Source organism: Salvelinus alpinus, chromosome 36, assembly GCF_045679555.1.
Source record: "Salvelinus alpinus chromosome 36, SLU_Salpinus.1, whole genome shotgun sequence".
Taxonomy (NCBI): domain Eukaryota; kingdom Metazoa; phylum Chordata; class Actinopteri; order Salmoniformes; family Salmonidae; genus Salvelinus; species Salvelinus alpinus.
In genome coordinates this window covers 17,201,044-17,227,152 of record NC_092121.1, presented here as the reverse complement: position 1 = coordinate 17,227,152, position 26,109 = coordinate 17,201,044, and the positions used below count along the sequence as shown (strand labels likewise).

Below are 26,109 nucleotides of genomic sequence, written 5' to 3'. Positions count from 1 at the left end.
TTCGACTTCAGTGAGTTCAAGACAACTGGAGACTCGGAACTCTTCGACTTCAGTGAGTTCAAGACAACTGGAGACTCGGAACTCTTTGACTTCAGTGAGTTCAAGGCAACTGGGAAAAAACGAGCTCCGTCTGAGAAAAATAGTTTTTCCAGGTTCCAAGTTCTCTTGAAACCACCATTATAGCAAGCTGGTGCCCGACAGCACAGTCTATGACGTTGCACGCAACCATTGGTTGATGAATGCAACGTCTGAGGAGGGGAACTCGACCGAAATTACGCTCAGCTTTATAGCCTGCGTTTACACCAGCAGGTGTATACGATCGTGTTTAGTGGAAGCGCGGTGAGATGATCTACAGTGCGCGCGGGACTACACTCTGACCTACACACCAGCTGGCATCTGCAACAAGAAGGACACTTTTGCATGTACACATAAAAATAGTATTTATTACATCTGCAGAAAACATAACAATTGTCAAGTGAACCTTAAATAATTCTACCATCATGGAACTTGACGCGTCTATCATTCTCCCTGCGCTCTTCTTTACCATTCTTGCTGTTGTCTTGGCAGCCAAATTCATCCCCAAAAAACAACCAGAGGAGAAGAAGAAACGGGTTAAAGTAGGCAACAGAGACGACATTCCTCCTGCCAGAGCATTGACACCTGCAGTAGGAGTAGTGGAAGTACCAAAAGTGGAGATACCACCACCGGTGGAAGTACCAAAAGTGAAGGTACCCCCACAAGTGGTAGAAGCTGAAGTTCTAACCGAGCCAGTAACAGTTGCCCCAGTAGTTGAAGAGATCAATGTTGTAGAAGAAGAGACAGTTAAAGAGCCTGAAATTATCCCCGAGGTTCAGGTAAGATATTCTGTTTAGCTTCATTGACCTGTTATGAATAGAACATCGGGCATAGGTAATTATTTGACTAATTGGTTTGAAGGTGATGAAGTGACTATTTGGCAACTCTCCAGAACTTAATGAACTGACCACAGCCTTTGTTGCATAGTACCTGGCCAGAAAACACTGCAATTGCTCTACTTTTAAATTAAAAGTATTCGAAATCAATATCGTTTTAAATCAAATTTTGTGTAAAGTTGTGCCATTTACGCGCTGCTTAAGCACGTCATTTGTAACATCAATGCGTTTCTCTTGCAGGCTATTTCACATCAAATACGAATTCCACCAAAAGCTGCTGTCTCGTTTGATAATCTAACATGAAATGTGTTTATTCAGTTAATACATCCTTACATTTCAAGATGGATTTAAAATGAGCCCAGCTTGTATTGTCACAGAAGGGAAAATGACAATGAAAAACCATCTGTGTCTCCAAGGCCGTTAATACAATACTTGATTTGTAATGTCCATTTAGCTAATGACTGTGTTATGTGCGTTCCAGAACCAATGCTCTAAAGCGCACAATAAGCAAAACTGAATGTCTCCCAAGGGCACTCAGCATTTTGACCCCCATGTATACTATAGTGCAACTGACCTTTTCCATCACAAACCTATATGAGCCCTTTACAAGCCCCTGACTAAAGACAGAATGTGCCCACTGCTGCTTTAACCTGACACACACGTCACAGAGAGTACATTGGAGACACCCTCTATGTTTGGTCTCAAACATACAGTATTTTCTATATTTAACGACAGTGAGGTCAAGAGTATTTGGACAGTGACACATGTTTTGTTGTTTTGGCACTGTACTCCACCACTTTGGATTTTAAGTGATACAATGTCACTTAAAAGGTTAAAGTGCAGACTGTCATCTTTCATTTGAGGGTATTTTAATCTGTATGGGGTAAACCGTTTAGAAATTACAGCACGTTTTGTACATAGTCTCCCCATTTTAGTGAACCAAAAGTATCTGGACATTAAAGTAGTCAAAAGTTGAGTATTTGGTTCCATATTCCTAGCACACAATAACTACATCAAGCTCGTGACTCTACAAACTTGTTGGATGCATTTTCAGTCTGTTTTGGTTGTGTTTCAGATTATTTTGTGCCCAATAGAAATGAATGGTGAATTAATACTGAATGATTCATGAATAATGATGAATGAGAAAGTAACAGAGGCACAAAAATAATGCCCCAAGACATGCTAGCCTCTCACCATTACCAATAACAGGGGAGGTTAGCATTTTTTGGGGGGGTATGATATTTATGCCTCTGTAACTTTCTCACTCATTATTATTCATGATTAGTTCATGATTATCCGGAATCATGGGAGGATCCACATGAATGTAGAAGTGTTCAGAAACATATTATATTCTTATTTACAATAAATTTGACTCCAAAATGACACAATACATTATTTACCATTAGTTTCTATTTTACAGCTTCTTCTGTAGTATTGATCTTTATGCTCCACTTTGTTAGACTAACTTTATCACTATGTTAGTGGCACCATGCCAACTAAGTTGAGGTGGTTTGTGTGTACATTACCACCTGCCGTGCATTTTGCCGCGATCACATGCTCCACATGCTAGTCGGAACTCAGACATTTCGGACTTCCTAACTGGTTGAACGTGGCGCGTGGATAACTACAACCAGTTAGCAAGTCGGACATTTCTGACTTTCCTAGTTAGGGCTAGCACGTGAACGCTGCATTACTGTCTGAGCTTTACTATTATGTTTATTTTTTACAGTTGCATTTAAAGTGCACATTAAGAGTGTTCTCTCTCTCTCCTCCCTCAAGGTGAAACAATTAATCAATCCCATTTATTTATAAAGCCCTTTTTATATCAGCAGATGTCACAAAGTGCTTATACAGAAACCCAGCCCATACAGCCTTCTCTGTTATGAGAGACATAACTTCTCTCCGTTGCCTGCTATATGGGACCCAGCCAAGTTTTGCTGCTGCAGCCCTGGGGCTGGGGGAGCTCACTGGCGAGTCTACATACAGTACTTTCTTCATCAAATGTTCAATGACACATTGCCAAGACAGAGGGTAACAAACAAGGAAAGAGAGTATTGAATATTCAGCAGTCTTTTTTTGCTTGTTATGGGTCGGGTCTGCAAACCTTTTTAACGGTACCCTACACCTATAGTAGTCTGTGAATATGCCACATGTTATCGTGGCCCCGTCAAAACCAGAAAGGAAACAATCTCCACTAAAGCCCATTATTCCATACTCAAGCTGTAGCAGCGTTGGAACATCGTGTGAGTGTGTGTGTGTGTGTGTGTGTGTGTGCGCACAGGTGTCGTGGAGGAGCACACAGTATAACATACATACATGTACACAGACACGTCAGCCTATAGTGACCAATCAGGGGCCATGACTTATTAACTCCCAGTATCCAGGCCTTGTCAATGTCTGCATTGTATTCTGAGATTAAGACTTCCCCCTTCTCAATGCTCCCCACTTAACTATCTGGTGATATATGCACTCTATAGATGTGTATATGTGTCAGGGTTGGCCTTAAGGTAGAAGAGATACTGTAGTATGCTTCTGGCTGAGATTGATGAGCAGTAAAACAGCATTCTTGTTTTACATGTTCCAATGGCTGTGACACTCTACACCCTGCCCCCATAAACATCCTCTCTTGTTGTACAGTCAGAGTTCAGCTAGCGTTCTATGCCTCAGGCTTGAATGTCATCATGTTAATCAAGTGTTGTATTTGCTCGCCTCTTTTAGCGATACATCTTCCATGAATTACTGTATCAGGGAGGAACAACACAAATGTTGATTGTGTCTTTTCACAAGTGTGACTTTTTTGCTTTATTTATATATGTAAAACACTCAATACATTGTTTGCACCTCTCTGCACCTTCCATTCTAACCTCTTCCATCGTGTTGAAACACACTATAGATGTGAATGTGTCTGGGCCTGCTAGCTAACTCACTGCTCACGCTGAGACGGCAGAGATACACAGGCAACAGCTGGAGACAGCTGTTCTTTTGTCAGATGCAACTTGGAGGACACTGTTATCCAGAAGTAGTTTGCTGCCTGTCGAAGGCTGTTCACGTGTTTTTATACAGGCAAAACATTCTTAGTATATAAGGGCCAATGTATGGTACCCTTTGAGTGCTCATTGGGTAAATCCAATGTTTGTCAGTTGTCCCATGAGGGTAGTTCATAAGTAAATCTGAGTTATCTTAAGACAGTACACAGTGGGAGTAATTTGTATAGTACACAGACTACAAGAGGAGACTAGGGAGTGTTTCTCAGAACAGTCCTCAGCTCTCTGCTCTCTTGTGTGTTCGTCAGACTCCTAACAGTAGCCTGTGATGGAATCTGCAGGGCTACTTACTCATTGGTCAAGCTCTCCGCTGACCTACCTCTCTTGGTATTTCCCCTCGTTTCTCTGCCTACCTACCTCTGCATGCACGCTGGAGCTACAGTCTGCTCTGGGCCCTGTTCCTGTCCCTTTTCCAGCTGGACTTCACAACCAGATCCAGGCAGGCACCCATTCCCATGAGAAGACAATGCCATGGCTTCACATCACATTACAACCGCTAATTCCCCTCTGTAACACGGGCATTGGCCCATGACAAGAAGTTGGCAGTTGGCACTGACACTGTAGTGGGCACTGACTCCCTCTCTCCCCAGCTTGACTCACCATAGAGCTGAAACCCTGGTGTCTCTTCTGGCCGTGTTGGGCCCTGCGCTGTGCGCTAGACAAGTCAACACAGAGGAATGGAGGAGGTCTGCCCAGTGCCGGAGTGAGAGGGGGAGAGAGGAAGCATGAGGGAGTCATTTCCATTCTTAAAAGGTTAGCCAATCCCCCAGTGAAAAGCTAAGAAACAGCAGCTCTTTGTAAGTTCATTGGCCAGGCCTGCACAGGCCTCTTGGCAGGTAGTTCCTCTTAAAAGCTACCGTCAACTGCAGTGCTGTATACTGTATGTCTAAACAGTACAGTACATGCTTTCTATACAGTGTTGGTATGTATGGAGGAAGTCATGGTGGGTTGAGCTGTTTCCAATAGAAGTGTTGCTGCTCTGGCTCTGTGTATTGTTCTGCCAAAACAACAGATAAACTGTATCATGTGATTCACTCTTTTGATTGCCGTCATGTGGCCTCAATCATTGAGGATGTTCTTACTTAATAAAAGTCAGATGTTTCGGATAACAGAACAAGGGCAAAACTATTGTAGAATTTTTGTAATAATCCAACATATTCCAAGTCAATCATTATTCGTGAGAATCAACATTTGGACTCAATTCAGAGCCAATAACATGCTGAAATGAAACCTCACCCACGGTCTCCGGTCCAGTGGTGATGTCATCGATCGCACAATGGAGTAGGATCTCATTCCTGCAGGCCGCCACAGCACACTGTGACCATTGACTGCCAGGACACAAAGCTGTGTGTGTGTTTGTGCCTGTTAACAATCACCTCTATTAGCAACACCCTATGGCTAGCTCTGCACTTGAGAGTTCTGAACACTAATTGGCTTCATGCTACCCCACCGGATGTTCCTCGCTGTATAGCTCCACACATTGTCGAGGTATGTCTGTCGTTGTTTCATTCATTGGTAATATCAGCCACCGATAAGGCAGTGGCTTTGGGGGAACAATGTGTCTGTGTGTACGCAGAGACACAGAGCAAGGGTGGGAGGTTGCTGAGACAACAGGACACTATTCCACCCCAGATGCCTTGGCCCATTGCCCTGAGCCTCTTTTCAGGGGATTGTCTGATGGACTGCAACAACATGACACAAACAGCCTGGTACCCCCTGGTCATCTCAATGGAGGAAGAGAAGAGAACTGGCATGGACAATGTAAAGGAGAGGGTACAATACACCCAAGGGGCTTCAGCTGAATTCTCAGCTGATGCAGTTTTGATGTGGACAGTAAATACACAAAGTTCATCCCGCTACATCAGAGGTATGGTATCAACACCAACCTTGCTCACCACCCACTCAAGGGGCGCGGTAGCACTATAAGTTCCCTGGGGCAGCTAGAATTTCACTTGGCGGGCCAAGGACCCTACCCCGACAGCTCTTAAGAGGTTCTCCAGTGAGACCAATGCAGTTTATCACCCTTCTGTTTATTGTTGCTATAACCGTAGCCACATTATTCAGTATCCACTTGCAGAGAGGTATCATTCTCTTCTGCCTCCTTCTATGCACGGACCACTGTCAATGTTGCAGATGTCAGGTATCAGGTGTACACAGCTATGCAGCTGTCTATTTACCACCACAAACCGATGCTGGCAGTAAGACCACACTCAACGAGCTGTATAGGGCCATAAACAAACAAGAAAATGCACATCCAGAGGTCGGCGTTTCTCGTGGCCGGTGATTTTAATGTATGGAAACTAAAATCCATAAAAAAATATATTAATTGCATGTCACCTGTGCAACTAGAGGCGGCAAAACTCTTGATCAGAAACACATACAAGGCCCTCCCTCACCCTCCCTTTGGCAAATCAGATCATGACTCTATCGTCCTGCTTCCTGCTTAGAAACAAAAACTAAAATAGCAAGTACTAGTGACGCACTCAATACGAAGGTGGTCCGATGAAGCGGATGCTAAGCTACAGGACTGTTTTGATAGCACATACTGGAATATATTCCAGGATTCATCCGATGGCATTGAGGAGTTTACAACATGAGTCACTGGCTTCATAATAAGTGCATCGACGACTTCGTCCCCACAGTGACCGTATGTACATACCCCAACCAGAAGCCATGGATTACAGGCAACATCCGCACTGAGCTAAGGGTAGAGCTGCCGCTTGCAAGGAGCGGAACACTCATCTGTACACATAGGAAATCCAGCTACGACCTCCGATGAGCCATCAAACAGGCAAAGCATCAATACAGGACTAAGAATGAATACTACTACGCCGACTCTGACGCTCAATGTATGTGGCAGAGCTTGCTAACTATTACGGATTACAAAGGGAAACTCAGCTGTGAGCTGCCCAGCGACGCAAGCCTACCAGACAAGCTTAAATGCCTTCTATTCTCTATTCTCGCTTCGAGGAAAGCAACACTGAACCATGCATGAGAGCATCAGCTCTCCATAGACGATGTAAGACCATTAAACAGGATAACATTTACAAGGCCGATGGGCCAGACGGAATACCAGAACGAGTACTCAGAGCATGAGCCTCAGGAGGCTGAAAAGATTTGTCATGGGCCCTCAGATCCTCAAAAAGTTATACAGCTGCACCATTGAGAGCATCTTGACTGGCTGCATCACCGCTTGGTACGATAACTGCACGGTGGTGAGTATGGCCCAGTACATCACTGGGGCCAAGCTCCCCGCCATCCAGGACCTCTATAGCAGGTGGTGTCAGAGAAAGGCCCATAAAATTGTCAAAGACTCCAGTCACCCAAGCCATAGACTGTTCTGTCTGCTACCACACAGCAAGCGGTACCAGTTCACCAAGTCTGGAAGAAAAGGGACCATGAAGAGCTTATACCTCTAAGCCATAAGACTGCTAAACAAGACTGCTAATGGCTCTATGCACACACACACACACACACACACACACACACACACACACACACACACACACACACACACACACACACACACACACACACACACACACACACACACACACACACACACACTTACACTGACACCCCACACACACATACACACTACATACGCCCACCCAAACATAACACGTGCATACTGACGCCACACACACACACACACCCATACACACACTTTCACACTTACCACATACACTGCTGCTACTGTCTATCTACTCTGTTGCCTAGTCACTTTCCCTCTATCTATATGAACATAGCTGCCTCAATTACCTCATACCTCTGCACATCGACTCGGTACTGGTACTCCCTGTATATAGCCATGTTATTGTTACTCATTATTGTTATTAACTGTGTATTTATTCCTTGTCACTATTTATTCCTTGTGTCACTATTTCTAAGTAAGCATTTCACTGTTAGTCTACACCTGTTGTTTACGAAGCATGTGACAAATACAATTTGATTTGATGTGCTCATGCTGTGAGGTCATGGCCCATAAATGCTAAGAAAAAAAGGTTCTACCTGGAACCAAAAAGGGTTCTCCTATGGGGACAGCCGAAGAACCCTTTTGGAACCGTTTTTTCTAAGAGTGTACTGACCCAAAATGGCTGAGTGCATGTCAGTGGATGCCACATTTACAGCATGAGGTCAGAAGTCAATGTCACTGTATGAGCTGAGTGGGGGGTTAATTGGACAGGCAGTTGTTAACAGGGCCCTAAATCCTCTACAACCCATCCTAAAGCTCTTGGCCTACGTTTGGTGTCTGGGTGGTACAGACACCGTTAGAAAAATGAAAGTTACTTGAGGAGCCTGAGAGATGATGACTGATGCAGAATGGAATAATGACCTCACACACTTCTACTAGAGAGAGCTCTCTGACCAAATTAGGAGATGGAAAAATGGAGTATTGGTGATGATATTTAACCATCAGATCCTCCTCTCCACCCTCTCCGAGCTGGGCATCTCCGGCGCGGCCCACGCTTGGATTGCGTCCTACCTGACAGGTCGCTCCTACCAGGTGGCGTGGCGAGAATCTGTCTCCGCACCACGTGCTCTCACCACTGGTGTCCCCCAGGGCTCTGTTCTAGGCCCTCTCCTATTCTCGCTATACACCAAGTCACTTGGCTCTGTCATATCCTCACATGGTCTCTCCTATCATTGCTATGCAGACGACACACAATTAATCTTCTCCTTTCCCCCCTCTGATAACCAGGTGGTGAATCGCATCTCTGCATGTCTGGCAGACATATCAGTGTGGATGACGGATCACCACCTCAAGCTGAACCTCGGCAAGACGGAGCTGCTCTTCCTCCCGGGGAAGGACTGCCCGTTCCATGATCTCGCCATCACGGTTGACAACTCCATTGTGTCCTCCTCCCAGAGTGCTAAGAACCTTGGCGTGATCCTGGACAACACCCTGTCGTTCTCAACTAACATCAAGGCGGTGACCCGTTCCTGTAGGTTCATGCTCTACAACATTCGCAGAGTACGACCCTGCCTCACGCAGGAAGCGGCGCAGGTCCTAATCCAGGCACTTGTCATCTCCCGTCTGGATTACTGCAACTCGCTGTTGGCTGGGCTCCCTGCCTGTGCCATTAAACCCCTACAACTCATCCAGAACGCCGCAGCCCGTCTGGTGTTCAACTTTCCCAAGTTCTCTCACGTCACCCCGCTCCTCCGCTCTCTCCACTGGCTTCCAGTTGAAGCTCGCATCCGTTACAAGACCATGGTGCTTGCCTACGGAGCTGTGAGGGGAACGGCACCTCCGTACCTTCAGGCTCTGATCAGGCCCTACACCCAAACAAGGGCACTGCGTTCATCCACCTCTGGCCTGCTCGCCTCCCTACCTCTGAGGAAGTACAGTTCCCGCTCAGCCCAGTCAAAACTGTTCGCTGCTCTGGCACCCCAATGGTGGAACAAACTCCCTCACGACGCCAGGTCAGCGGAGTCAATCACCACCTTCCGGAGACACCTGAAACCCCACCTCTTTAAGGAATACCTAGGATAGGATAAAGTAATCCTTCTAACCCCCCCCCCCCCTTAAAAGAGTTAGATGCACTATTGTAAAGTGGTTGTTCCACTGGATATCATAAGGTGAATGCACCAATTTGTAAGTCGCTCTGGATAAGAGCGTCTGCTAAATGACTTAAATGTAAATGTAATGATGTTGAATCTTAGATTTACAAAATGTGAGCAATGCATCATCTCATTCTAAATCAGTGGTATTCAAGGTCAGGGGAACTGCAATGGGGTTTTTGAGGAAATGTATTTATTGGTTTATTTTCATTTTGATAAGAGATCAAAATGCAATGAATGGAAGTTTATTTGTTGATATAAAATCTACATTTAACGATTTTAAGATTGTGTCATTAGATTTGGGGAGGGTGGGGTCGTGAGAAATTCTGGCAAAAATGGTCCTGAAAAGGTGAAAAGGTTTGAATACTATTGCTCTAAAGGGATTCTATAGACCTACATTCAGCCCTATTCTGATCCTGAATAAGATTGCTTTTGTGAATGTGTGAGTTGGGTCCTATGCATGGAGTATTTTGGTGTTTAATAGCTGAGGAATTCAGTGGCAGAGGGGAAGAGGCTGTTGGTGGGTAGGTCTGCTAAATGGATTCCATTCCAGTGGCTGGTTGTGAGTAGTCTAAAGAGGGCTGCTCAGGGTTAGGCTATGAGACACTGTGGTGGGTTAGTCGACATGTCCATCGTCATAAAGTCTGCTCCAAGAGGAGGGGTAGGGTTGTGACACAGGTGGCCATGAGCTTCCTCTGCTAAATTGAATATATACTTTAAAGTCATGTGGCCAATTTATACAGACACAAATATGAACAGCCACAGGCAGAAATGTCAACAAAACATTTAATATTTTGATTAATATTTGATCGCCTTCAGCTTCTTTCCTTCACTTTGTCACTTTGGTCTTTTAAATTCTCCAAATGTAGAACTACTTTAGAGCTGGACTTTACTGTAAATGAGCACCCTACTTATACTCGTAGTTCTAGGCTTTAGCCATTGTTACTCTGATCAGAGATGACAGGAGGCCTCTGGCAGCGCGTCAAGCCCTGAGCCCACTGTGTCCCCATATGTGACCTCAGTGTCTCTCTGTGTCCTCACTGTGAGATTAGTTCTCCCAAGTATCAGACACCAAAAGCATTAAAATATATTTTTGGTGCGTTGTGTGTGCATGTGTATGTGTGTGAGTTCCTGCGAATCCAGTTCTGTCAGGGCTAGGGAAAGTTCTGGAGAGGGAGGGGTGGAGATGGATTGAAGGGGGGTTTATTTGTGCCTGTGTCATTGGCAGGCGGCATACAGAGAGGACACAGCCACTAAACAAGAACCTGAGAGAGAGCTGCAAATGACAGCTGTCACTCATAGAAGAACCATTACAATGTGTCAAGAGGTTATCACGTCCACAGAGCTCAGCAGTTGAGTCAGCAGTTTGGAGAGGTTTGCACAAAATATGCAGGTTTTACATTTCAGCATGTGAAGGATGATATTCTGGGTTATGTCCCTCCAGCACCAGAAAAAAAGCCTTTTCTACTTTTTATAGAATGTGGGATGCGATACCATTTAAATATATGGCTATATTTCCCCACCATAGACCCACTCCTTATAGACTGGGGCAATTTGGATACTATGGGGGTGTCCTATTGCTGTCTTTAGTGACAATTTGACAGACACTCCCTCTATATTTTTGCACGAGTTCTGTTCAGTGGTTCTATTCTTGGCAGTTTCCCAAAGTCAGTACTGGTTGAGCTGATGAGTTCTCATATACAATCACTGTCTTATATTCCCCAGGAGGCTATGCATGACAAACACTCATCCGTTCTTATTGTTATTACCGTGAGCAGTTGGTTCCACTAATGTAATTGTCTTAGGTACTATAGAAACAAGTCTAGCCTAAAGCTCTGCTATATTTAGAACCTAGGACTGCTAGGTTGGGAATACAACACAATTCCCTATTAACCTACATTAGCCGCTACACTGACCATTGAAGGCCATTGGAAAACAAAGTCATGTTCGTGGTCAGATTTCTTGCTCAATATTAATCACAATTCCATTGTTTTAAACAGCATTTCAGGTGTACAGTTGATTATATCTGTTATACACTTTGTCCCTGCAGCCCGTGCCAGAACCCGTGGTTGAGCCAGAACCCGTGCCTGAGCCCATCCCAGTCATTGTTGAGGAGCCCATCCTTGAGCTCATCGCCGAACCTGAACCTGTATCTGTGGTGAAGGAGGTCCCTGTCAGAGAGCTCACCCCTGAGCCAGCGAGGGAACCCAAGCCCAAGCCAGTGAGGGAACCCACCCCTGAGCCCTTCTTCGTGCCAGAGCCAGAGGACCTTGAGAGCAACGGTAGTATGTTTTAATCATTTTTTGGTGTCAGCTAATTGTCAGCTGTGGGTACAGTCAGTCGTCCGAAAGCAGATCAAGTTTGACTCCCTGAATGGATTGACTTTAGCAATGACTAACTGCATCAAACCAACCTCAAAGGGCCCTAATGCATTAGCCAGCATTAACCGGATGCACATCACTGCATACCCAGCAAATCCTAATTTAAACTGGATCTGGGGTGGCTAGCAGATACACTGGCTTGTATATACACTGTGGGGGTATATCCTCCACTGACACATCCCCTTACAGTCTTGAGACTTGCCCTCCTTTCAGTGGAACTGAGTCGTGCATTCAAACTAGCCACCATTTTGTCTTTCAGTCAGGTCTTTTATGATCCCTCGAGGCCCCAGGTCTCCATTGAGGCAGGTCTCATTGTGCCAGATTACAGTAAGTGTTTCCAGGTGAGAGGTCAGGCCTCCCTGGAATACTGTACAATACAACCACACAGAGCCACACAAACACAAGAGCTTTGTGCCTACATGGCCTTTTATACTGTCACGACTAGGTTTCAGTTGGACGCCTCCTTTTGTTACAAATTATTTGTAGACTGCAAATTGACCACAAAAAGCCCAAACAAATACTGTATCATATTTGACTAAAACATAATAACATAGTATACGATCACATAACTGTATATCTCTCTATTATGCGTGGCAATACTTTGGAACAGATTTTCAAAATTAAAATAACTTGGAACTGATTTGCTGTTGTTTTTACAGTTTTGTAAGTCCAACAATAAAAAAATAAAATATACATGTTTTAATTTTTTTGCTCAAAAAACTTGGGTGGCCAAATAAAATCACCTGTGTGACAAATTCAGCCAGAGGGCCACCAGTCGGTGAACCCTGCCTTACAGTATATCCTCACTGAATAGCATACTGGCCACTGCTGCTGCTAGCGGGCAATCATCACTGTACATGTGTGCAGGGGAGATAACTCGTTTCCAGAACAAAACAAAAGCTGTCTTTTTGCATGTTGAGATGGTGAAGGGGAAAAATGTGGACTTTAAAGCCAAATTTGATCTCATGTCTCCACCTCACCAACAGTTAACTGTTGATTGACAGTGAAACATGAGTTTCATTAAGTGACATGGATGGATGATCGCTGTAGGTGAGTTTGGTTTTTAGAACAAACTGATTAGCAAGGAATGTACATTGATTATACCAAACATTAGGAACACCTTCCTAATATTGAGTTGCACCGCTGTCTGTATCAGTAAAGTGTATTCCTCTAAATGAGAGACAAACTGCCTCACTAAGACACGGGACTGTTGGGGTCTGGTTCCACCAATAGCACAGGGTTGTAATGTCACTCTGTGTACTGTAAATTGAATCAGTGACGTTGGCACACATAAAAGTGAATCAGCCATCTGACTCTGAATTTAATTACAGCCACACGGTCACTATTGGCTCCGTTTTGACTGTACTCTACTACTGTGTGTCCTTCCTGTAATCCTGATATACTGTAGCAACAACAGGACTGTAACTAACAGCCACAGAGGTCCCAGAGGACTTAAATGTTTGGAGGATTTCTATCTGTGTGTGTGCATGTGTGCGTTCGTGTGAACATGCACGTGTGTGTACTGTATGTATGAATGATGTGTAAGTGTGTGTTGACCATGGTCCCTCCTGTTTTCTCTGACGTGGCATCAGCTGAGGAGGTGCACTTTACCCCAGGAATGAAGATTAGCAAGTTGGAGAAGCTGATGACCAAGGAGGAGATGGAGGAGGAGCAGAGGTGAGTGCCCCCCCCCTCTCTCCCTACTGCCCCCCTTCTCCTGGCACTGTAGCATGACTCTAGTTTAACCTATCCTCCTACTGCACGCCAATGCAACCACCTTCTCCCTCTCTTCTTCCCTCCCCTATCCTGTCCTTGTGTGTTGACCTGGCATTTAGGTGCTATGACAACATCTATGACACATCTATGACAACATTTACCCTGCATATCGGAGGGGGTTGGTCACAGAGTGGACAGTTAAACCAATAACCCACCAAAGCAGTGAGGGACTTTCCAGACCTTGTACCTGTAGCTACTAACTCCCTCAAAAGAAATGTAGACTTGAGACATCCCACTAGCCACAGACGTCAATTCAACGTCTATTCCACATTGGTTCAATGTAATTTCATTGAAATGACGTGGAAACAACGTTGATTCAACCAGTGTGTGCGGTGGGATGTTCTGTATCTTTATAGGTCACCAGATTGTAAAATAAGATTAGTGAACTTCACTGAAGAAAATTGAGGGGCACTTAAGAAAGGAGACAAAAACAACAACAAAGACTGCTTGTTTTGAAGCCTAAAGGTTACTGTTAGTTTGTGATGCTAAACATCATCCTACAGACTGTGGTGAGCTTGTGGTGGGAGGCCGGCATAGGGAGCGAACAGCCTCTCTCTCTTCCTCTCTCTCTCACATCCTAGGGCTTGAACTTGTATAAGCAGAGGGAGTGAGGCGTTAAGTGATTTAACACCTCAAGATGCCTCCTATCTTTTGGTTTAGCCAGTCCTGTTCTCTGCTAGAGGAGCAGTGCAGTCAGCCTGGGACCCAATGCTTGCTGGGGGTTGTGATGACTTAGTGAGTGAGCGTGCAGGGGGCGGATGTGGACTCTGTTTAGAGGTGTGACAACAAGGCAATAACATGTATTAATGTATTTATTAATGTATTAATAGCAGCACTTACCTGTTTTTTTTTGGGGGGGGGGTCCCCAGTTTCTATAGCGAGGGGAGTGGATGTCTTAAACGTCATGTGATTGGTGGCTTGTGCCTTCTAACACAGGAATTTAATCAAGGTCTTAAAATATCTGCCAAGCTTGGCTTTGTTGGTTTGTTATGTTCCCATGGAGTTGCGAGCTGCGGAAGAAGCAGGAAGGGAGGAAAGGCATGTGGGCCCTGAGTTTCAGGAATGTTTTTCTTTGTCTTTTTTTGGGGAGTATGCTTCCACTCTTGTTTGAAGCCTGAGCAGTGACTCATGGTTTTAAATGACAAACGATGTATTAATACATCTTTATACGATTAACTATAGTCCCATTCCAGCCCCAAACCCAGCTATATGTTACTAAATCCCTATGCCTTGTACCCTGTGCCGTTCACTTATGTGTTTACACACAAGAGCACAGCATGTACTTGCTCACCACACCAACCGTTGGGCCTGAATTAAACTCAACCACAACTTTGGCCTAAACTTGATTTCATAAAGCTTAGTGCAATGTTTTCCTTTTGGCATTAGGTTTTATGTGGAAAAGATGTAATCATGTGAAACATATTTGCATTGCCATACGTGCCAAAGTTGGGGACAAAGCTGTGGTTAAGTTGTCTGTTTCCAAGCTGTGTAATTGTGTAGAGTTCTGTGCTGCTACATAACAGCTTTCACCCTGCCTTTATCTTTTCAGGATAGAGCTCACACCTGACTTTACCTCTCTATAAGCAACATCGACAAGCACACTGTGAGTTAGGAAGGATTATGGGTAAGGTATCATTAAACTTTAACCCCCCCAGAGCCTCTTATCCTCCCCCAAGTCTAAAAAATACCACCTCACCTCCCTCTCCTTGCTCCCCTCACCCACTACCTAGGGTGTGACACACTGTGTGACTGGCACTCCATCACTGGTGAAGGGCAGAGCCATATACAGTACATATGTACAGTGCCTTTGGAAAGTATTCAGACCCCTTGACTTTTTCCACATTTTATTACATTAAGCCTTATTCTAAAATGGATAAAATAAATAAAAATACAATCTACACACAATACCCCATAATGACAAAGCGAAAACGTTTTTTTTATTTTGTTGCCAATATATTAAAAAAAACATAAGTATTCAGACCCTTTGCTATGAGACTCGAAATTGAGCTCAGGTGCATCCTGTTTCCATTGATCATCCTTGAGATGTTTCTACAACTTGATGGCAGTCCACCTCTGGTAAATTCAATTGATTGGACATGATTTGCAAAGGCACACACCAGTCTATATAAGGTCCCACAGTTGACAGTGCATATCAGAGCAAAAACCAAGCCATGAGGTCGAAGGAATTGTCCGTAAAGCTCCGAGACAGGATTGTGTCAAGACACAGATCTGGGAAAGGGTACCAAAAAATGTCTGCAGCATTGAAGATCCCCAAGAACACAGAGGCCTCTTAAATGGAAGAAGTTTGGAACCACCAAGACTCTTCCTAGAGGTGGCAGGCCAGCCAAACTGAGCAATTGGGGGAGAAGGGCCTTGGTCAGGGAGGTGACCAAGAACCTGATGGTCACTCTGACAGAGCTCTAGAGTTCCTCTGTGGAAATGGGAGAAACTTCCAGAAGGACAACCATCTCTGCAGCACTTCACCAATCAGGCCTTGGTAGAGTGGCCAGACGGAAGCCACTTCTCAGTAAAAGGCACATGACAGCCCGCTTGGAGTTTGCCAAAAGGCACCTAAAGACTCTCTGGTCTGATGAAACCAAGATTGAACTCTTTAGCCTGAATGCCAAGCGTCACTTCCGGAGGAAACTTGGCTCCATCTCCACAGTGAAGCATGGTGGTGGCAGCATCATGCTTTGGGGATGTTTTTCAGCAGCAGGGACTAGGAGACTAGTCAGGATCGAGGCAAAGATGAAGAGAGCAAAGTACAGAGAAATCTTTGATGAAAATCTGCTCCAGAGCGCTCAGGACCTCAGACTGGGGCGAAGGTTCACCTTCCAACAGGACAACGACCCTAAGCACACAGCCAAGACAACGAAGGAGTGGCTTCGGGACAAATCTATGAATGTCCTTGAGTGGCCCAGTCAGAGCCCGGACTTAAACATGATCGAACATCTCTGGAGAGACCTGAACATTTTTCAAAATTTTCAAATATAAAAAAAAACTGTTTTTCCTTTGTCGTTGTGGGGTACTGTGTGTAGATTGAGGAGGGAAAAAAACAATTTAATACATTTTAGAATAAGGCTGTAACGTAACAAAATTTGGAAAAAGTCAAGGGGTCTCAATACTTTCCGAAGGCACTGTATATATGGCTCTGGTGAAAGCAGCGTGTATCGATGCATTCACCCATTTACTGATTACACTAGTATGACATCACCAACAGTGTACCTTGCCACCAGGCGATTGGGCTGTAGGCTATTGTTTTTTTGTTTTTGAAGGGACCTGTTAGCCACTGATAGGCTTCCACTGATGTGGTAGAGCACACATCTGGGTCTGATAGGGCACATTCTGGCAGAGCTTGCTTTATCCTTTCTATTCTACACTTTCTGTTTGATCCCCGCCAACGACCACCAGAACTACAGTGCATTCGGAAAGTATTCAGACCACTTCCCCTTTTCCACATTTTGTTACGTTACAGCCGTTCTAAAATGTATTAAATCATTTATTTTCTTCATCAGTCTACACACAGTACCCCATAATGACAAATCGAAAACAGGTTTTTAGACATTTTAGCTAATTTTATTTTTAAATAAAAACAGAAATACCTTATTTACAATTTAATCAATTTTAGAATAAGGCTGTAACGTAACAAAATGTGAAAAAAGTTAAGGGGTCTGAATACTTTCCAAATGCACTGTACGTCACTTCCCTCCCCCATCTCTCCATCTACGTCCCCCTGTGTCTTCAGACAGTCTAATATCCTGGAGCTTCAGGTTCTATAAGTATACAGTTAATAGTTATCATATGCTGCTGTCTCACGGCCATTGAAAACAAAGGGCCCTGCGATCATGGGAAATACTGCACTGGGGCACCAATGTGGGTCATCATCAGTGCTGCAGGGGAGACCCCCCACCACCTTCTATTGAGATGACATCTGTGAGGAATCATTCACTAAGGCACATTCTTTACCTCTTAATGCTGGTGCCAGAGGGGAATCCATTTGGAATTGGTTGGCGGTGCGTGACACCTGCTAACCAATTGGCTGAGAGAGAATCAGTTACTCACTTACTGCACAAACAAAATGGCTGCCGTGATAGTATTAAAGTTTCATAATTTAGTGGTTGGGTGGGACTTTTATCAGGACCACTCTGATTTTAGGAGCTACCTGCAAAATTAGAACTAATCTTGTGCCAACAGCTGCGCTTGTACACACTCAGGGGGCCTTGCAGAGAGCAGTTTTGAAGTTGAATTATAGCTGAGCCCTGAACCTTAGACCTTTGCTGCTATACCATTGTGCCCTCTGCAGGCGATATTGAGGTAGTGAGACACTTAAATTGGGGATTTTTTTTTACTGTGTCTGTGTGAGCTGAAATGCTTTCATTATAATTGCATTTTTATTCCACTCTGTTGAGAAAAGGTTTGAGGAACAGGCCTTATTTTACCATGATATGTTTTGCCATGATATGTTGCCAAGTCAGAGTGTCAGACAGTTATTCAAGATTGTATAGTGTATACCTAATGCACTGCCAGCTAGCTAATAGCTAGATGGTGACAGCATTTGATCAGTGTAGCCTGAAAAGGCAAATCAGGCCACTATTTGCAAGCCAAGTTTATTGTCTCTACTTTACAAATAAAGATCAACATTATTAGTGCAATAAGGCTGACTCACTGGAATATAGGTATCTAGGTTACCAACAAATGTTTTGCTCATAAACTGTTTATGTTCAGCCTACCAGTGTCTGTAGGTCTATCTAGAATGTGTATTACTGTATGCCTGTCCTATCTCCAATTACAACATTGTTACATCTAGGGGCAACATAGACTCAGGGGTAGACGTAACATAGTAAATGTAAATAGAGTGTCCCGAGTGTGTCTATGTAAATAGAATGTCCCGGATTTAATTTGTAAATGTCCACAATCCATTTTCTATGATATGTTACGAATTTTAATTCATATGTTATGTTACGAAATTGCTATTTGTTGTGGCTAACGTTAGCTAGGTGGCTAACGTTAGCTAGCCTAAAGGTTAGGGTTAAGGTTAGGTTTAGGAATTAGGTTAAAGGGTTAAGGTTAGGGTTAGGAGAAGGGTTAGCTAACATGCTAAGTAGTTGCAAAGTAGCTAAAAAGTAGTAAGTAGTTGCAAAGTTGCTAATTAGCTAAAATGCAAGAGTTGTCGCTGAGATTTGAAAACGCAACCTTTGGGTGGCTAGACATTCGCGTTATACTCCGACCCATCCACTCCGGCCAACAACCCTACTTTCGTTTTTGCCTTAACTAACCTTTTACTGGAGTGGGCTAAATCAGGGTCACACAGATTGTTTATTGGTAGCCTTAAACAAAACTACTTTGACACCAAAGTTTGAAAAAATTTATTTAACCTTTATTTAACAAGGCAAGTCAGTTAAGAACAAATTCTTATTGACAATGACGGCCTACTGGGGAACAGTGGGTTAACGGCCTTGTTCAGGGGCAGAACGACAGATTTTTACCTTGTCAGCTCGGGGATTCGATCAGTTACTGGCACAACGCTCTAACCACTAGGCTACCTGCCGCCCCAAAATATACACCTCACACACATTGTTATGGGCTTAAAAAAGAAGACACCTGTACCATGTCAGATATAGAGTTGAAATGTATAGGTTTTGAGTTTGCATCCCAATATTGCACTTTAAATACATCACAGAAGACTGAAGTATATCAAAACCGTTTGACAAAGAAACACCAGATTTTCAGGTTATTAATTATGAAAAATATGAATAACATTCCACCCATGAGGCCACTATTCATTTGACTGCAGGAAATGGCTACAGCATTTGCAGACTGTCTGTCAGATTCAGTCTTTAACGATTATCACACTACACTGTGCGACGTTACCAAATTAAAATCTTGATATCAACCTGGCCAGATTGTATGATTTGCTTCAGTTCTGTCGTCACATTCTGCAATTTGCCTGCAGCGGTGTATTTGATCTCAATGCTTAATCGTGAGTTCTGAATAAATTCAAGTAGGCATCTTAGAAATAGTTTTCAAATACAAACTTTATATGTCCTAACAATTAATTTGATTGGCGATTTTGTGCATTTATCGAAATCCCACCAGGTAGCCTAATTTCAGATGTGTCATATAAACAAGATTATTTACAGGGAAATCGTTCTTCTTGCACAGCACGTAGGCTAAACATTTAATTCAAACTACTATATTAATCTGACTATTCACAATCATTTTATTGTTGTGTGCGTACTCAATGGCGGCCGTCTTCTTGTTGGTCAGTCACTGGGATCATAACACCAGCCACACTACGCGATAAAGGACAAAATATGTGGACACCGCTAGAACTTTGTCGGAGCCTACGATTGCATGTAGCGGTACTTAATCGGCACTTAATCGGCAGACCTAGACCCTGTCACACTGAACGAGCCAAGATGTCCGACAATCGTTTACGACCTAAGAATTTGTCCACAACGTGGAAATTTTGTCTGGGACGGCAAAGTCGTGGCATAAAACGGCCGAAATTGTACAGTCTGCAAAGGACGTACGAAACATAACATATCATACCAAGTGGAGTGTCCCAGATATACATTTACTATGTTACGTCTAGTCTGAGACCAGGCTGCTAGGGGAGGAATGGTTGTTTCAATAGATAATTGTTCAGCTGTCACATTCACATGCCTGCTGCAGCTATTAGAAAGCCTGGGAACTCTGTGGTGCTCCGGGGTGAAGTTTCTCCCAGGTGCAGATCTAGGATCAGCTTCCCCTCTCACAACCCTAATTAGTAAGGAACATGCAAAACTGACCCAAAATCAGCATCTAGGGGCAACTTCACCGTACACCAGTTGGAGGTGGTGGGGGAGGGGGATATGTGGTGGTGGGGGGTACTCTATGGTGGTATGCTATTTTCCGGGTGTGTTTTGATCAACCTTTGGTTAGAGCACTGTCTGCTTTAGGTTTCTTGAAACCTACTAAACCCTGATGCATGCTGAAATAACAACCCTGACAATGGTGAGTGATCTCACTCTTTTCCAAATCACAAGCTTGATATCAGTTCAATTCCAATACTATAACTACTTAACATTTCTGTCTCTTAAGCTAATAACAATAACTGGCTAGTAATATCAATGAAATACCTATATTTGTCAATAGATAAAACTGTACCACATTGTACTGATATATTAGTACTCTCTTTTTACCAGTGCAGCTGAGTAGGCGATGAAGAAAAGGAATGACTCTACACCCACACCTTTCTATTCTTGGTTTTGTGAAAAGTGATCACTAAAGAAGAACCTTTGAAATTTCTGCTGAGAAGAGCGATCTCTTCTGTTGATTGTCCGGCAACTTTGCTGTTAATATGGAAAATATATGTTGCTTTTTGTCCTCTCCCCTCTTCTTTTCTTCATCCTTTTTTGAAGGATGTGAATTAAAGGCTATTGCTCAACTCTGCCTGTGAATAGCACGCTGCATTACACCAAACACAAGTGCCTATGTGAATCTTTAGTCCTTGCCCCCTTCGCTTTCTATCTGCTGTCTTACTGGTGGCGTCTATCCTTTGATTAGAGCAGGAATGATTCATTCTGGATTCTGAGACTCTGATAGTCGCAAAGGAACGTTTGAAGATAATACATCCATGCTTATTACAGAGTATGACGTGTGGGGTTTGCAAAAAAAGTTCCCGAAAAAAGTAAGGTTGTGAACCACTGGTTTAGAAGAAATGGATGAGCATTGCAATACCAATACAGTAAGGAAGTGTTTAAATAGCTATTATGGGTGAAGGGGTAGGGAAGGGTTGTGTTGTTTTTCATTGTTTTAAAATGTGAAACTGTGATTTAAAGCCAAGACAAGTAATTGAATGCAAAGGCCCCCTCTACCCAAGTCTTGGTCTGTGTGGCCACTGTCCATTGTGAGCCAGTCCCAGACACTAAGTAATGTAACAAATGCCAATCAGTAACATCCGAATAGCCTAATGATGGCATTCTGAATGCTGAGGAAACCATATATCTCACTCCTGTCCTGACTCTGACGATCATTGGGGCTTTTGTCACTTTATAAGTATGTAACCAATGCACCCTGACAATGAATGGGCTTCTTTTCATATGGGACTGGAGCTCGGTTGTTAGAATGGCTAAAGTGGAATATGTGTATGACAACCCGTAGTGATTTTTGTAGAGAGATTGAAATGTTTTGTTTAAACATGACGTTTTTGGCCTTTTAAACTCTTGACTATTAAAAGCCAGTTTGTCTAAAACCAATGCTTGTTTAAGCCTCTTACTCATTTCCACCCATGAATCCACCCATGAATCCACCCATGAATCCACCCATTTTTCCATATCAGCACATCTAATTAAAAGCAGTAAATTCATCTCATCATTGAGTTTTGCTCACCTACTTTGTAGCACATTTTGCAGTACATACAACACAATGCTAATCAGTATGTCATGTATTGAATCTTTCTATGTAAGCCAGATAAGGTCATACATGGATTGATGATGATATCATAACTTCAAATATCTCTATGTACATACGCAATAATAGCCGTTCTCATTGCACCACTCGACATATGATTTCTGGTAACTAGTAGAGCTTTGTATGTTTAAGACGTGCCTTAGTTGACGTGCCTTTGTCAGGTAGGTGTTAACTTCAGTGGGACTTGAGATTGAAGCCCTCTAGAAGAAGGTCTTTTGAGGTGTTTTCATTGGGCAGCCTGTAAAGGCCCAGTATGTGAATGATGACAATAATAAACTGAAGCACCTGTCTACCCCAGGATATGTTTTATAGCTGTGTTTATTATAACATTCGAAGACACACAGTGTCCAACTATGTACACCTACAGTGCCTTGCAAAAGTATTCATCCCCCTTGGCGTTTTTCCTATTTTGTTGCATTGCAACCTGTAATTGAAATGTATTTGTATTTCATGTAATGAACATACACAAAATAGTCCAAATTGGTGAAGTGAAATGAAAAAAAATAACTTGTTTAAAAAAAATCTAAAATTCAAAAAAACTGAAAAGTGGTGCGTGCATATGTATTCACCCATATATATGAGTATATATATGAAGCCCCTAAATAAGATCTGGTGCAACCAATTACCTTCAGAAGTCACATAATTACTTAGATTGCACACAGGTGAACTTTATTTAAGTGTCACATGATCTGTCACATGATCTCAGTATATATACACCTGTTCTGAAAGGCCCCAGAGTCTGCAACACCACAAAGCAAGGGGCACCACCACGCAAGCGGCACCATGAAGACCAAGGAGCTCTCCAAATAGGTCAGGGACAAAGTTGTGGAGAAGTACAGATCAGGGTTGGGTTATAAAAAAATATCAGAAACTTTGAACATCCCACGGAGCACCATTAAATCCATTATTAAAAAATGTTAAGAATATGGCACCACAACAAACCTGCCAAGAGAGGGCCGCCCACCAAAACTCATGGACCAGGCAAGGAGGACATTAATCAGAGAGGCAACAAAGAGACCAAAGATAACCCTGAAGGAGCTGCAACACTCCACAGCGGAGATTGGAGTATCTGTCCATAGGACCACTTTAAGCCGTACGCTCCACAGAGCTGGGCTTTACGGAAGAGTGGCCAGAAAAAAAGCCATTGCTTAAAGAAAAAAAATAAGCAAACACGTTTGGTGTTCGCCAAAAGGCATGTGGGAGACTCCCCAAACATATGGAAGAAGGTTTTTGGCCATCAAGGAAAACGCTATGTCTGGCGCAAACCCAACACCTCTCATCACCCAGAGAACACTATCCCCACAGTGAAGCATGGTGGTGGCAGCATCATGTGGAGATGTTTTTCATCGGCAGGGACTGAGACACTGGTCAGAATTGAAGGAATGATGGATGTCACTAAATACAGGGAAATTCGTGAGGGAAACCTGTTTCAGTCTTCCAGAGATTTGAGACTGGGACGGAGGTTCACCTTCCAGGAGGACAAATGGCCCTAAGCATACTGCTAAAGCAACACTTGAGTGGTTAAAGGGGAAACATTTAAATGTCTTGGAATGGCCTAGTCAAAGCCCAGACCTCAATCCAATTGAGAATCTGTGGTATGACTTAAAGATTGCTGTACACCAGCGGAACCCATCCAATTTGAAGGTGCTGGAGCAGTTTTGCCTTGAAGAATGAGCAAAATCCCAGTGGCTAGATGTGCCAAGCTTATAGAGACATACCCCAAGAGACTTGCAGCTGTAATTGCTGCAAAAGGTGGCTCTACAAAGTATTGACTTTGGGGGGGTGAATAGTTATGCATCCTCAAGTTTTCTGTTTTTTTTGTGTCTTATTTCTTGTTTGTTTCACAATAAAACATATTTTGCATCCTCAAAGTGGTAGGCATGTTGTGTAAATCAAATAATACAAACCCCCCAATAATCAATTTTAATTCCAGGTTGTAAGGCAACAAAATAGGAAAAATGCCAAGGGGGGTGTATACTTTCGCAAGCCACTGTATGTGTATGTCTTACACACACACATAGATAACAATCATGTGTGTGTTTTTTGGGATGTCACGTGTTGTTTGTGTACACTGAGTTTCTGTTATACTGTATGTATCTACTGTGTGTATTGATGAGTGTGAGTTTGTAAGTGTGTTATATAGACCCAGGCATTGGAAGCGATGCCATCATGTCTGTGTGTATCTGTTCTAGGGTGCAAAACGATCAGTTGGCGGCCATCTTTCTCCTGCTGATGCAGAACCAGGAGGCACTAGGGGAGGTGACTGAGGGAGACATGGAGGAGCAGCTCAAACTCTACTCCCTGTAGCAGAATGGGGTGGTTCTGTTTTTGTCAACCTTGTATAGGGCTGAATAACCTGTTCCCCTTTTTAAAGTGCAGGTGTCAGGCAGAGCAACTGTCAATGTATAATACCGTATTTATGTTTGACTTCTCATGTCAGGTCAGAATGATCCATAACAGACTTAGACAATAGGTTTAATATTCTGACATACAGTAGAGGGATAGGTTAAATGGCATTACCCATAAGACCAAAACAAATTGTACAATACTTGAATGTAAGACACAAGTCTTTATACTGTTCTTGTTCTGTTAACATTGGTTATCGTAAAGTATGGCAATGTTACAGTGGCTTTAAAAATCACATGTTCTTAGAGTATGAACAATTTAATTAAGTACATCGATAACACACTTTGTTTATATTACTTAAATTTTTTATGAAATATTGTTGGTAAGTCACATATACTGTATGTATTTTCAGTTGTAAAGAACTATTTTGGAATGACTTTGTAGTGTTAATATAGGTAATATTGAAATATACACTGAGTGTACAAAACATGACACAGACTGACCAGATGAATCCAGATGAAAGCTATGATCCCTTATTGATGTTACTTGTTAAATTCACTTCAGTCAGTGTGGATGAAGGGGAAGAGACAGGTTAAATAATGATTTTTAAGCCTGGAGACAATTGAGACATGGATTGGGTGAATGGGCAAACAAAAGCTTTAAGTGCTTTGAAGGCGCTATGGGTTGTAGGTGCCAGGTACACCGGTTTGAGTGTGTCAAGAACTGCAAAGCTGCTGGGGTTTTCACGCTCAACAGTTTCCTGTGTGTATCAAGGTCCACCACCCAAAGGACATCCTGTCGGAAGCATTGGAGTCAACATGGGTCAGCATCCCTGTGGAATGCTTTCGACACCTGTAGAGGCCATGCCCTGACGAATTTAGGCTGTTCTGAGGGAAAGGTGGGTATTAGGTAAGTGTTCCTAATGTTTTGTACACTCAGTGTATGTTTTTCATATGTTCTAAACACTCCATATTTTGAATCAAATATTTTTTATGGATGTACATACTGTATGGAGATATTTTAGTAGTTTGTTTAGAGTCTCAAGCGATGAGGTTTTAATAGTTAGTACCACAGGTGGCTGGTGGCACCTTAATTGGGAAGGATGGGCTCATACTAATGGCTTGAACGGAATAAATGGAATGGTATCAAACATGTCAAATACAAGGTTTCCATGTGTTTGTTACCATTCCATTCACTCCATTCCAGACATTATTATGAGCCGTCCTCCCCTCAGCAGCCTCCTGTGGATAGTACTCTGGTGTATCTTTTTACCAGTTATTTTATTAAATAATATGACACTCAAAACAGGTCGTGTGATCATGTATTTTTTTATGTGTGTTTGAGGGATAATGCTTTTATTTCAACTCTCTGTTTCTACACTCTATGAACAGTTCATTTGATAAATCATGATTTCACATTTTCCTTCAGTAAGTCTAACGCCAACATTATTTTGCTAAACTTCTATAAGAAAAAGCAAACTGAAATGTAATTTTTTTTAAACAACTGTCCTAATTGTGTCACATGAACACATACAAGTTGTTTATGCCTTGTCCAACGTTTCTCTGATGATGTGTTGTACATGTGAAACCAGGCAAGGACAAATGAGGTAGGCTACAATGATATGGTCTAGCT

At 43.1% G+C, this 26,109-nt stretch overlaps 1 protein-coding gene across 12 annotated transcripts; it reads left to right on the top strand.

The window, feature by feature from the left end:
• The first annotated feature begins 307 nt into the window (after positions 1–307).
• On the top strand, positions 308–24,581 carry LOC139564783 (matrix-remodeling-associated protein 7-like). 12 transcript variants are annotated; one of them, XM_071384587.1, is made up of 5 exons: positions 314–854; positions 11,571–11,802; positions 13,494–13,578; positions 15,227–15,280; positions 20,865–21,917. In XM_071384587.1, exons 1-4 carry the CDS (start codon positions 501–503, stop codon positions 15,258–15,260), a joined length of 705 nt encoding a protein of 234 aa, XP_071240688.1. In that variant the 5' UTR covers positions 314–500; the 3' UTR covers positions 15,261–15,280; positions 20,865–21,917. The 12 variants fall into 12 exon arrangements, with proteins under 12 accessions (XP_071240691.1, XP_071240692.1, XP_071240690.1 ...); XM_071384586.1 differs by having other exon boundaries at positions 316–854; positions 15,227–15,301; positions 20,870–21,917; XM_071384584.1 differs by lacking the exon at positions 20,865–21,917 and adding an exon at positions 24,324–24,432 and having other exon boundaries at positions 353–854; positions 11,571–11,805; positions 15,227–15,301.
• Positions 24,582–26,109: the final 1,528 nt, after the last annotated feature.

Excerpts from the sequence above, each read along its gene's own strand:
- LOC139564783 (XM_071384579.1), top strand. The coding sequence starts at position 501 with ATGGAACTTGACGCGTCTATCATTCTCCCTGCGCTCTTCTTTACCATT. Across the intron at positions 855-11,570 it reads AAATTATCCCCGAGGTTCAG|CCCGTGCCAGAACCCGTGGT; the intron begins GTAAGATATTCT and ends TTGTCCCTGCAG. Across the intron at positions 11,806-13,493 it reads GGACCTTGAGAGCAACGGTA|CTGAGGAGGTGCACTTTACC; the intron begins GTATGTTTTAAT and ends ACGTGGCATCAG.